At 39.7% G+C, this 14766-nt stretch overlaps 1 protein-coding gene across 2 annotated transcripts in view; it reads left to right on the forward strand.

Annotated features, from left to right (window-relative positions):
- Positions 1-14766, forward strand: part of LOC105024740 (glypican-6) — a 99144-nt gene that overhangs the window by 22183 nt on the left and 62195 nt on the right. For both annotated transcript variants that reach the window (XM_010894851.3, XM_010894853.3), the window contains exon 2: positions 5993-6151. In XM_010894851.3, coding sequence (XP_010893153.1) covers positions 5993-6151 — 159 coding nt within the window. The remainder of the gene's footprint in view (positions 1-5992; positions 6152-14766) is intronic.

Raw genomic sequence — 14766 nt, forward strand, 5'->3', positions numbered from 1 at the left:
CAAAGGATGCATCTGAGCTCATTTGGATGCATTTTTGTTTGTGTTTTTGCTTTGTTGTTGTGTGTATATTGATAGTATCATATAGATATATAATTTGATAACAACCACATTTGGAGAGAGTGAAGGGGTCTGAATGCTTTCCGAGGGAGCTGTACACAGTTACACTCTGCACATATTTTTATACAAGATATTTTTAATGTCAAGAATCTTTGGTTAGTCATCACGTGATCAGATTATTTCTCATTTCTCATCATTTGTTCTTCAATAGCGATACTGCAGTTGGGATAGTGTGATATGGAGAGAGGGCTGAATCAGCATTGTTCATGGCAATGCGAATGGGTGTTTGGGAAAACAAAATGATGATGTAGTTCATTAACTTGTAATTCAGTTCATACATGTCATCAACTGTAATGTGATTTCCTTCTGAATGGTAATATTACAGATCATGTTTCACTCTGTTCTCCCTACTGCTGCATAGATGACTTTTTGGCAATAACCCTGCTCATTACAAAATATAGAATGTGTTGATAATACACAACGATTTAAGAACATTATGATCTAAGGAAAACATTTTTATAGATATGCTGTAGTTCCTAATTTTATGTATATAAATCATACAGCCAATATCCCTGTACTGTCACCAATACTGTCCCCATATTGACCTATTTTTTTCTTATATTGCACCTACAGAACATTGCTCCTATATTGTTCTTATATTGTTTCCCACATTCACCCAGCATAGACTCCATAATGTCCACATTTTGTCGGCTATGTTTTCCTCATATTGACCACATATTTCACCTATACTGTTTTATCCCCATATTGTCGCCTATATTTTGTCCCATTTATATACTGTAAGCACTTTTTGGAAAATAAAACAACAACATATTTTTCTGAACACTCTCCCAGTACGAGAATAGGATGATAAACAACAGAGAAACACGTTTTGTCCTCAAGTAATAAATGGAGCCTGGCATGAATTACATCATTGGGCTCCTGGCAATTTTTATTTTAATTTCACTTTGTGTGCTAGCAACATAGGGAGCTGGCTGAACATTGTGAGAATGGAATGATTGCATGGAGAGAGGAAACAACTTTGTCCATGTCTAAATGTGTTTGTGTGCTACATTACATGCACTCTCCATTGTGTGTTTTAGAGAAAGAGAGAGAGGAAACAGTGTGTGCTGTCTCATCCCCCAGACCTACTGTAATATTACTGTTACAGGTTATTTCTGGCATATCACTACAGTATCATGTTTTCATATATATATATTTTTTACATTGTGATACTTGCTAGTGCTGATATCTGATCTAAATATTGCATGTATTAATGCTGCTTTGGATGGATGAATGTTGCCGCTTGCTTTAACTGCTGACTTCAGAGTCACATACCATGGGGAATTCACATGGAGGGATTCCTCCTAACAGGTACAGCCGACTTTGTTCTGCAGGGGAATGTCATACATTTCCCAGTCACACCTTCATACACCCCTTTTTAATTTACCCATTGAAACATTGTAGAGTAAATGAAAACATACCAGAGGACCAAGCAGAGTTAGTTTGTCTCATAGGTGGGGATGTCAAAAGACTTGCAAGTCATTCAGGGCTCAGCCAGGTCATCATGGGATGAGCGTGTTGAGGTGTTCTGGTGACACCCCATGGTTTTCATAGCAAACTAACACAACAAACAATGTCATTGCTTTGCCATAAACATATCTGGTAGTTATACCACAATGTGCCCTTTAATTAAATCCAGTAATGGTTGCTTGAAGAGAGACGAAAGTGTATTAAAAAGCTGTTATTAGAATTGATTCAATCATTTTAAGCAGCTAACCCCCTGGCTTGTCTGAGAGATTTGGATTTTGGTCCCACATTTGTGTTAAAGACATTGGCATTTATTGAGCAGCACAGCTTGACAAAAATGACTTTAATAATTTAATAGGGAAAGGTGACGGCACTTTGAAAGGAAGGAAAAAGTTCACAGCATTTTTTTGTGTGTCAAAAATACCATAAATGTTGAAAGACAATGGTATACTTTGTCACTACTGTGAAAATGTGGAGGGGCTGTTAATCTCTATGCATTCAGTTGTACATCATAGCCAATATTTTAGACACCACTGGCCTGATTTAAACAACAATTGGGTGACTAATGCGTCTTGCAGCAGAGATTCGGCATCTACAAAACTTTGAACCAGCTACCTTTCATTTCCTGGCCCAACGCTCTTGACCATTAAGCTAACCTGATGCCCCCAAGTCATAAAAGGTACCATGCCTCTCAAAAGAATTCACCCACTTGGACCTTTCCACATTTTTTGTGTGACAACATGTTATCATAAGGGCTTTAATTAGGAGTGGTTGCCACTGATCAACACAAAAAAAGTCCATCATGTCAGAGTGAAAAATGTAATCTGCAAACTGTTCTAAATTAATTACAAATACATAACAGAAATAATTGATTGCATAAGTATTCACCTCCTTTGCTTTGACATACCTGAATGAGCTGTGGTGCAACCAATTGTGTTTAGAAGTCATGTAGTTAGTTCCATGTAATTAGTTGAGCCTACTTGTGTGCAATCAAGGTGTTTCACCTTATTTCAAGTTAAATACACCTGTCTGTGGGAGGTCCCACAGTTGGTTAATACAATTCCTCACAAAAACTAAATCCAAAATCAAAGCAAATCTGTAATTGGCGTCAAAATACCAACCAGGGGTAGGATATAGGAGCATTTTGAAGGCAATAAATGTCCCCCAGAGCACAGTGAAGTACTTTATTGAGAATGGAGATAATAGGGCACAATTTTGAATCTGTCTAGAGCAGGCTGTAAAAACTAATGATCCGCGCAAGAAGGCTGCTAGTCAGAGAGGTCAACAAGGGGAGTTACAGTCTTCCACAGCTGAGCTAGGGGACACTGTGCATGAATTGGCCTTCATTAGAGAGTGTCAAATTGTCAAACCTGAGGTTAAGTGAAATGTGTGGTAGATTCTATGGACTAATTGAGCTTTTTGGTCTCAACACTGAGCGCTGTTTATGGCACAAGCCTACCGTGAAGCAAGGTGGTGGCAGCATCATGCAATGGGGATGCTTCTCAACAGTAAGGACAGATTTTTTAAAGAATTTAGGGAAGGATGAACATTGGAATATACAGAGAGCTCCTTGCAGAAATCATGATCCAGACCACACATATCCTTTATCTGGGGTGAACCATGACCAGAGCACACAGCCAAGTCAACACTGGAGTTGCTTCAGAAAAAAATATGTGAATGTCCTTGAGTGGCCCAGTCAAAGGCCGAACCTCTATCCCTTTGAAATATGTGGTAGAAGTTGCAGAGTGCTGTCAACCAAAACCACCCATCCAACTTGATAGAGTTTGAGCAAATTTGCAAGGAAGAATTCTGTTTCAAAAAAGTTCTGTGTCCAAATGTGAAAAGCTGTTTTACAAATGGAATCATGGCTCTAATTTGTGCCAACGGTGCCTCAACAAAATATTCACTAAAGGGGATGAATACTTCAATACTACAATACTTATTATGGACTTCCTATTTCTGACAAGAAAACTCTTCAGGAACCCATAAGGTCAATTTTGACCGATTTTCTGGCAATTAGAATTTTGTGACCATAGACATAATGTTAAATTAAAAAAATACCAGGGGAGGAAAAATTGTCAAAAAAGTATAGTAGTATATAAATGCACTTAGTCACGTCCTGGCACGACAGGCTTGCTGTGCCAGTTAATCCAACTCTGCCTCACTTCATCACGGACACCTGTTGATTATTGCCCGCACCTGTTTCCTTGATCACAGACCCTATTTTAGTTCCTGCTGTCCCATTGTGTTTTGTCGGTCTTTGTTGTAGTTTTCACCACGTGTAATGCTGTTTCTTTGGTCCCTGTTCTGTTTCTTAGTTTTTGTTTCATCATGTTTTATTTACTTTATTAAATGTCTTTCGTTCTCCCTGCGCTTGTGTCCTGCCTCTATCCTGAATCATTACACACTCCAAATACTAATCCTCTGACATCTTCAAGAAAATGTACTTACTGCATTTATAGATGCAGCTCACTCATTGAAATATCCTTCAGATGAATACCTAAAACAACATTGACTAATACAGGTGCTGGTCATAAAATTAGATTAGACAGTAATTCCATTCAGAAAATGAAACTTGTATAATTTATACATTCCACACAGACTGATATATTTCAAGTGTTTATTTCTTTTAACTTTGATAATTATAACTGACAACTAATGAAAACCCCAAATTCAGAAAATTAGAATATTGTGAAAATGTTCAATATTGAAGACACCTGGTGCCATACTCTAATCAGCTAATTAACCCAAAACACCTGCAAAGGCCTTTAAATGGTCTCTAAGTCTAGTTCTGTCGGCAACACAATCATGGGGAAGACTGCTGACTTGACAGTTGTCCAAAAGACGACAATTGACACCTTGCACAAGGAGGGCAAGACACAGAAGGTCATTGCTTAAGAGGCTGGCAGTTCACAGAGCTCTGTGTCCAAGCACATTAATAGAGATGCGAAGGGAAGGAAAAGTGTACAAGCAATAGGGATAACCACACCCTGGAGAGGATTGTGAAACAAAACCCATTCAAAAATGTGGGGGAGATTCACAAAGAGTGGACTGCAGCTGGAGTCAGTGCTTCAAGAACCACCACGCACAGACGTATACAAGACATGGGTTTCAGCTGTCGCATTCCTTGTGTCAAGCCACTCTTGAACAAGACACAGCGTCAGAAGCGTCTCACCTGGGCTAAAGACAAAAAGGACTGGACTGCTGCTGAGTTATGTTCTCTGATGAAAGTACATTTCGCATTTCCTTTGGAAATCAAGATCCCAGAGTCTGGAGGAAGAGAGCAGAGGCACAGAATCCACGTTGCTTGAAGTCCAGTGTAAAGTTTCCACAGTCAGTAATTGTTTGGGGTGCCATGTCATCTGCTGGTGTTGGTCCACTGTGTTTTCTGAGGTCCAAGGTCAACGCAGCCGTCGACCAGGAAGTTTTAGAGCACATCATGCTTCCTGCTGCAGACCAACTTTATGGAGATGCAGATTTCATTTTCCAACAGGACTTGGCACCTGCACACAGTGCCAAAGCTACCAGTACCTGGTTTAAGGACCATGGTATCCCTGTTCTTAATTGGCCAGCAAACTCGCCTGACCTTAACCCTATAGAAAATCTATAGGGTATTGTGAAGAGGAAGATGCGATACGCCAGACCCAAAAATGCAGAAGAGCTGAAGGCCACTATCTGAGCAACCTGGGCTCTCATAACACCTGAGCAGTGCCACAGACGGATCGACTCCATGCCACACTGCACTGCTGCAGTACTTTAGGCAAGAGGAGCCCCAACTAAGTACTGAGGGCTGTACATGCTCAAACCTTACATGTTCATAATTTTCAGTTGGCCAACATTTAAAAAAAAAAAAGTTTGTATTGGTCTTAAGTAATATTCAAATTTTCAGAGATACTGAATTTGGGATTTTCATTAGTTGTCAGTTATAATCATCACAATTAAAAGAAATAAACACTCGAAATATATCAGTCTGTGTGTAATGAATGTATACATTATACAAGTTTTACTTTTTGAATGGAATTACTGAAATAAATCAACTTTTTGATTATATTCTATTTTTATGACCAGCATCTGTACATGTACATGTTGACATGATCTGGCAAATTCATAAATATTTTGTATTGTAACAAATGTGGTGCACTTGCAAACACCACTGGCCCAATTTGTATTATACTTATGTGAATGGTACATCCTGCCACCGGCATTTACACATTCAATATTGGTGATTAGCTGCATCATTCGTAGGGTAAAACATGCCCTGCTATTTTAGCCTGACATTTGGGTTGCTGATCAGCAGTTCGGAGTAGAACTGTAAGTTTTCCAACCCTGCTTGTTTTAGCTTAATAAAAAAAAAATGTATAGATGTGTTCTAGTTTTGGTTATTGAAAACTATCTTTGTTATTTCCAGGTGAACATCTTCGTTTATGTCCTCAAGGCAACACCTGTTGCACCTCGGAAATGGAGGACAAGTTCGGCCAACAGAGCAAGTGGGAGTTTGAGAACTTGGTTGAAGAAACTAGTCATGATTTACGAAGCACCTTTGTCTCCAGACATAAAAAGTTTGACGGTAAGACACATTTCTGGTGTTTGTTTCTCACAACGTTGCTTTTGTTTATCTGTGTATCAATTTCCTTAATTGTTCACGCACATATTCTTTCATTTGAGGTACTTATATATACACAACTGCTTGAGACTACGTTTGAGTGTCCTGGAGTTCTTTTTTTGTGAATTTCCATTGCAATTAGCCAACGATTGTATTTTCAGTTTAGCTGCCTCGCTAAAGAGCATGTTTAAATAGAAAACACTTAGGAATAGACTGTGATTACCCCTTTGAATTTGACAAGCATGGCCCCTTGCACAACAGATTGACAGCTGGAATCGGGAGCAGAGCGAATCATCCACCTCAAATAAAGCTTCTAGTAGGTCTGCTACTGCTATATGTGCCACCCTAACTTAACCTCGCATTATCTCTCTTGAGCTCAGAGAATGGATATTCTCTTTGCAGAGATAAAACAAAGCATTTACAGCTCAACTTCCACGCACTTTATCCTGAGCCTCCTCAAGGGAAGCCCTGGGAAATTATGGTTTAATGAAAAATAACACATGTCTCTGTGTTGGCACACTCAACATGGTGGGCAGCGGTGTCTCATCAAGACTATTGTTGAGATAGAGGCGCGAAGAGATGGAGGTGTAGTGAGAGGATAAAAGTTACCCCTTAGAATGTTACTGAGGGGACTGGTAGGAAAATGAGTGCAGGAGAATCTATGACCCATGTGATCACCTAATATCTAATAATCTTTCTCTATATTGTTTGTTAACATACGCAGTCATAAATGGCCGTAATATGCTGGACATTCTTAGTAAAGGTAGCTACTCTTTTGTCACAAGCCAAACATTTAACATACGTGAAAACTCAATGCTCCTCGCCAGCCAAGTACAGAAGATAATGCATTGTGGAGCAACCCAGAAATTAGGGATGCCCAGTCTACAATTTATATGTGTGTGTGCTTACATCAGTTATCATAACGCCCATACGGTGTAGGTCGTTTAACACGAACCGTAAAGTAAAATGGCATGTGTTCCTGGGGCTACACAGAATGATACAAAACCCTTGACCCAGCAATGAAAAGTCAGTTGCATGTGTTCCTGGGGCTACACAGACTGCTTTGACTCAGGGATGCCAAGTATGGTCACTGATACTTACTTATATGTGTGGAATTATCAGTAGCCCTACGAGCTCAATTATGAAGATGAAGAAGGAATGCCATAGTAATCCAGAATAATACAATTTATTCCAATCCAGTAATAAAATTACAATACAAAACAGTTTCTTACGGAGTTCGTTGAGTGACAGATTACAAGTAATCCAGATTACACAAAACAGTAACTGTAATCTTTTACATTACCAAATAAAATATTGTAATTAGATTACAGATACTTTTGAAAAAAACTTATGATTTCTTCTTGGATTACTTAAATTAGAAAATAATATAATAAAAGTTTATTTCTTTAAGTTCATTGCTTTAAAAATCCATTGCTGGTGGCCCTAATAATCGCAGGTTACGTTTGTGTGGTTAAAACTTATTTGTGTGCAGTTGTTCACCATTGCGATTGTGCATTCGCATGCCTGGGGTTTCTACAACGTTTTGTCAATGTTGGTGGTTGTGGAGCAAAATTCACCGTCCTCCCAACTAATCTAAAAGTCTACTAAGTATACCATAAGTATTTACGACACACAATAGTACGTAAGTGTGCTAGGAGCATCCGTTTAACGATAGACTTGTAGAACTAAGTCAAGCTTCCCTAGTTATCCCACCCAGACAGACCCATTCCAAACTCCCCCATTGCATCTATAATAGAATCATCTCACCTTGGCTAATACAATGAAAACAAAGAAACCAGCATTCACACATTTATATATATTCAATTAGCACCATCGAAAGCTAGACACTTGGTCTTGCAAGATTCTGCATCCAATTAATATTTACCTGTAACAAATAATACATAACATGTGCAGCATTGAAACCTATCGCCGAGTTCATGCCTTTTTGGGATGCACTTTAAAAGACCACACATCAGTGCAGTTAATCCAACACAAGTTATATTTCTACTTTGTTGATTTGTCCATCCTCACACCTGGTTCATCGGACCAGATGGGCTACCTTGGCCCCCAAAGTGTATGTCTGTTCCTTTCAGGAGGCATATAGGCCCATTGGTACGAGATTAGGATGTCCCACTGAGTTGAAACCCCAGACAGCATTGCACCTTCACAAATCTTCCAAAACACATATTTCAGTACACTACTGAGGTAAAGAAATCCTGTCAATTTTAACGACCCATCACACAACCATCCCCATGTCCTTGTCAGTTTCAGTTAACGGCCCGTTATAAAATAATATTTCAATATATGTATTTTAGAGAATATGTTTGGAGAAAGTGTCTAGGTTTTGGCTTGTCCTTTTCAAAATGTGCGGTCTTGAGCATTACTTGTGTTTTTGAGCTACTGTATGTTGTGCATCTGTTTGGGTTGGATTTGATTTGCTTCAGGTGGTTCACTGTCAACATAGGGGATGTTGGGAGTGTGTAAACATTATGCCAAGAAGCTATGCCCTTGATTCAACAGTGCTCTATTCGCTGTGACGAGCTATGGGCTTCCATAAATTAGTCCAGAGTGACATTGCAGTGCTCCTTAAGAATCACAAGCTTAGCCCCTCTCCCATTCATTCTCTCATCCACTTGCTCTCTCTCTTGCTTTTTCTCTCTCTGAAGTAGTGTGACTGGAAAACAACTGGCCACCTAACCATTTGGCCACCTCACGTTCTCCCGCAGAAGGATCTCATGGCAACAAAGCCATATGCTTGAATCTTGAAAAATAATAATAATCTGCAGTCTTCTGTTGGAATACGCTAGGACACTACAGTAGACTAATCTAAATAATGTCTGTTGGAATTCGCTAGGACACTACAGTAGACTAATCTAAATAATCAATCAACCAGTTGGGATGAACTTATTTTAAGCATTATAAGTCTACTGCTGTCATTATGTCCTCTGTTATTTAATAAACTAGCTAAGCTTTCTCTCCCATAGGTATGAGGCATAGCCCCCCAATGTCAACATGTGTATTCTCCTAACTAACTACACTATAGCTAATCGACAAACACAAAATGAATAATGTATTTTTATTCTGATTGCAATCTTTTTTTAAGACAACCATTCTTGTCGACCCCTTTGATTGGTGCTGCGCACCCATATCACCCACTGAAGCTTTGCCTGTGGTGCCAACAAAGTTTTATAAATAGAATACAATTTAAAAAAGTAGGTTAATACAAATGATTAGTAGGTTAACTTTTTGTTGTCATGCTCTCTAAGATCTCTTTTTGTAAATGTTCTTAATTGGAGGTATGATAGCCGGTCAAAAAGGGTTTACATTTGATTCGTAATAATGTTTTAATAGGATTTTAAATAAATCGAAGACGATCTGTCAATAATTGTGAATTATCCTCTGTGTAAAATAGAACATGATCATTGGTGTTCATTCTCCGCCAGTCTGATTTAATGCTTAGTCCTGTGTTTTGATTGGTTCTGAAGGGAACAGAACACACACGATCAGGAATGAGGAACATTTCTGTAGCTTGACAAAAAGCACAATTTGTTATGAGGAAGACAGAAAACGCTGTTTAATACACCACCATTTCGCAGATATGAAATGTGTATAACCCTTTTCTATCTACCAAATGCCATTGTTTCTATCCCCCAATTTTGAAATCCTTTTTAAAATCAGCGTGCTCACTTGGTGCCATAAATGTAATTTTTATGAAACTTTAATTCAGAATGATGGCTTAAGTGTTTAAGGAAACTGCATAACAATGGTATACATAGGTCCTGAAGTGCAAACCATGATTATGTAAAATAACTTAGATTTCTAAGAGCGTATAGGTTATGTTTTGATTCACCAGGTCAGAGCTTACTTTAGATGATGACATGAAATATTCATGTGAGATGTCCTCATTAAACCTGCTTCTCTATTGCTCTCAGCTTGGTAATTTGTAACACAAGTTGTTGGGAAGTCTCAAGAAAAGTCCTCTACTTGAAAAATTACATCGTATTGGATTTTGAACTTGTGGCCTAGCCATCCGGTTTGAAGACCTGGCTGTGGAATTGTTTTCAATTTTAAAAGGTAAGGTTTTCAAAGATTTCTGGAAACAAGTAGGGACTTCGCTATCCTAGTTTCAAGTGGAGTGTAAGGAAAAGAGAAGAGCTTTGACAGGGCTCAGTGGGGGTTTCCCTCCCGTTGGGGTGGGACAGCCAAGAGACCAGAAGTGGCAGAATGAAGGGCCTGGTTAGGGATGTAGAGTTTGAGCTTTGCCTGAGGGGCCGTTATTGTTGCTGGGATGATGCCCGAGTTTACTTTCATGTAAGACTCTTTTCGCACATTTTACAAACTAAACATCTCAACTTTTGAATGTTTTGAAACATTTCCCTTCAGCAAGTGGCATGCATCACAATGACAACTTCTGAACGGTTCGTCATTAGTTATATCTTATCTGAAACCATGGGTTATTGAATTACAGCCTGTAACTCAAATGATTGCAGATTTGCTCAGGAACTCAATGTCAGAACGTCAGTGTGTTTTTTTTTTCCCGGAAAACAAAATCTTTAGCACACGTGCCGTTCCTGGAAGTAAGCATGAATAAATAAATAAGTGTTATTTTGATCGCCTCTGTTGGGGAAAGTGAATGTCATAAGAGTAGAAGAGGTCTCGGCGGATGAGAATGGGGGAAGAAAATGGGGTTTGTCCAGCAGCACTTACACCATTGGCTCCAGGCACCCCTTTTCCTCTAGGGGCCCACTGCCAGTCTCCATAATTTCATCAGTGTCAGAATGGACGTGGTGTGCAGGTTTCCATGCTCCAGCATTCTTCACATTGGAAGCTGTACAGGAGACACAGAGTCTAGAGAGGGTCCCTGATGACCAGCAACACAAGAAACATGAGACCTTAATATTTGGTCTCTGATTTTATTATGTGTTGGTTATCTATCAATTCAATCACTTCAGAGAAATGTTCAAGCCAGGAGACTTTTAGTTGTTTTAGCAAGGTCAGCTTTTACCTTCCTGGCCAATTAATATTTCCAACCTCTAGAAAGTCTTTATCTGAGTTTAATCAGCTAGTGATGGAATCAGGGGTCAAATATAAAATATACCACATTTAGGAAGATTTAATGTGTCTAAAATTCCTCATCTTGGCTACACCATAAAGCTTGATAATCTTTCAAGTTAAACAATGTTAAGATTTGCATTTACCCTGGCTACAATGATTTATCCCACAAGATTGAGTAGGAGGACACTGGACATGAAAGCCTTATCTGCTAATGTACAGGGCTAGCTGCCTCATTGAAATGCTATTTATCATGTATTTAGCACTTGTTTTTTTTTTGTCCCACCCACACATAGTGAGCGTTTATGTATTTCCTTCACTCTTTGTGGAGAGGGCCATGATCTTCACTGTAGCTGACAGAGCAACCCACGCATTTCTGACACCACAGCCTACGTGTCGCTACCACAATGGTGAGAGAGGGCACTGTTGCTAAGATGTTCCCGGCAGAAATATCCAACATCTCCACCTAAGGATATTGCCGACTTCCGTATGCCAGCTGTAACAGAGAACTAAAAAAGGCCATCCTCTCAACCACCTATATCCATAATACAGCTTCTGTTGATGCAGTTTATTATGACGTTATGCCCTGGTGGATAGTTAAAGTACGCTTAGCATATTCTTCGGTGGCTTGCATTAACCCATGTCCCAGGACCCTGGAGAAAAATCCGGTTTTAATCTGAGATATGAAAGAATTAACAGACTTGCAGATTTCTCTGCCGTTTAGCTCATTAAATGCTGAGGTGGGGTTCTTAATTACTAATCAATGTTCTAGCCCTCCACTGACCACTAATGCCATGGTGCTGCCGACCTACACAGAATATGAATGTAGTGAGACCGACACAATCGATTCCATCTAGATCCGCAGACTCTTAAACAACCTTATTTCTGTGGCGCAGTGCTTTTAGTTGAACCTTTCGATTTTTTTGGTTTGTTTTTGGTTCTCACACTTAGAAATGAGCTGCATCCACCGTCACTGCCAAACAGATCTGACAGAGGTCTGTCTATTCTATGGTAAATGCCTTTTCTCTGGCCGTTTTCCTCTCCTACTTTAATTCCCATTTGAGATAGATAATGAGGTGTTGTCTTCATCATGGTGTCGTTATTATCCTGATTCATCCACGTATCTGTAGATCAAAGTGACTTTCAATAAGCTTCCTTAAGATAAAGAGGTGTTTGTCGATAGTCATATTACTTGCCTGCGATCACATTTCCATTAGCCCTCACAGGGGCGAACACTAGGCCGTACCGGTTACACCCATTAAAAGGACGTATAATTCAGTCATTTGTTCCGTTTTTTCTCCAGTGTTCAATTGTCAGGGCCCACGCCCAAAGCCCTCTTACCCCAGTACGTAACTCACGACAGCAGCCCTGGAGGAATAATCTCCAGGCATGCTTGGGATAAAAGGTCAGGCTGTCATGTTGGCAGTAACAGAGGCCGTCCTCCCAGACTCATTCCCATCCCTCAGACAGCCTCCTCCCCATCTGACAGAGGGCAGGCTCTTCTCTGAAACGCCAAGCAGCCATTGATTGACAGGCAGAATTGGGATACTTTTCCCCTGGCAGGAAAAGTACAGGTTTCAAGTAGAGGCATTAAAGATAGAGTAGAAGCGGCTTATATATGTTGAAACAAAGTATCCTAAATCCAGCCCTGATAAAGACATGAGAGAGGGAGGGAGCGTGAGGGAGGTGGGAATAGGAGCGATGGAGTGGTAAAGGGAGAAGGTGAGTGTGAGAAACAATGGGAGCGTGTTCAGCTGTGGGCTGGTTTTATTTCTGCAGGATAGTGATCAGAGCAGCGTGGATGGAGATTTGATGCTTTGTGTGCTCTCTGCTCTAGCAGAAATCAATGGCGATGTCATTTTTACGATGTGATAAAACACAATGGGGAGCTTTACTGACACAGTACTCCTGAATTACTTTCTTGTATGAACTATTACAGCTTTTTAGTCTTGCGGATTGGGTAGAAGTTCAGCCGAGTGGTTTATAACATGACAGAAACCTGTCCGAAAGGGTAGTTCATCTCCAGCTGGTAACTCTGTTGATATTTTCTGGATCTACCAAATTTTTTATTCCAACCGTATTCGAAGCGTTTGAAGTCTTTGTTTTAAATAATGATGAATAGATAATGTTGGTCTTACTGATCTACACTGTCTGCTCTGTTTTACCCCTGCTGTGAGTAGATGAGGTTCACTTGCACTCAACTGCTTTGTAAATTTTCACATTCTCAAGCTCTGATGCTCGGGGCTGCCAAATGATGATCACGTAAGGTCAATGTTGAGGTGGCTGCATCTTTAATATTGAGGCTGTTATAAATTACCTGCCAAATGGTGATTGATGGCAGCTCTGAAATACTCTCCTGTTATCATGGCACTTTGCCTTAATTATGTGACCTCCACATTTTTACTGTCAGCTTAAACATTCCTGGCTTTGCGGCTTTGCTTGAAGTCTAATCTCTCACGCCAGCAACATCAGAAATATTTTGGTGCCTCCGGGATCCACAGTGTCACTGGGTGCTGCTGCAACTGTCGAGTGTAGCGTTGAAGACTTGGGGCTTCTTTTGTTGCTTTTGTGGAAAAGGCTTTGGATCTCTGTGAATCTCTGTCATTTGGATTTGTCCCATAGCTTTCGTGAATCACAATTACACAGCTACTGTGTTGTTTTTGAAAGCTGTGTGCTGCTGGTCACGTCTCAAGCGCCGTTGCTGTAATTAACTATAGCCCACGGGGCCCCACTCTACACTGAGGTCCCTGAACAATGTTATACCGCAGTTCACTGTGATCACTATGCCCAAGCACTGTTGATGGGTAGGTGGCCCCAAATGGCCCTAAATCAATTATCTTCAAAATAATGACAAAGACACTGGAGTGTTTCACAAAAGAAATCTTGATTTCCGAAGAGTCGTCATAAACATCTTGTGCCTTTCCTCTTTGCGGATGCTCTAGTATGTTGCTCCAAGTGCTCCACCTTATTGAGAGCCAGAGAGTGACTGCAGCGAGTGTCCCAGAGAAGCAGAGTTGTAGCTATGCGTGTATTGAGCTTTATCTGCTGAAAGTAATTAACTCTATGTTAGTTAGAGGTATTAACATTGCTCTTGTCCAACATTTCCTAACGGTTCACAGCTTTCAGAGTCATTTCTTTTTGGCAGACCTCTTAATTACTTCAATGTATTGAGGTCTTAAGTGAGTTCTACTTGCAATTTGCGGTTTCTGACATACCCCTTAATACCCTATGGTAAAGTATGATCCTATTCATGGATTTGCTGTAATTATATTAAGTAGTCTGTTTTACTAAATGCATTATTCACTGAACTGTATTGAGGTCACCCATAATATATCTGCTAATTATTAATTCTAACTGTACTGAAATAGAATAGTATAACATTTTCAGACTTTATTTTTTTTTATTAATTCTCTCTCAATTACGTTGATTATTTTTGATTAATAGCTGAGCTGATCCGAAAGGGAAAGAATTAACTGCACACAGATATTTTCTTATCCTCAACTGCACATTCATAATCAAATTAGTTT

The sequence above is a fragment of the Esox lucius genome, chromosome 16, assembly GCF_011004845.1.
Source record: "Esox lucius isolate fEsoLuc1 chromosome 16, fEsoLuc1.pri, whole genome shotgun sequence".
NCBI lineage: Eukaryota > Metazoa > Chordata > Actinopteri > Esociformes > Esocidae > Esox > Esox lucius.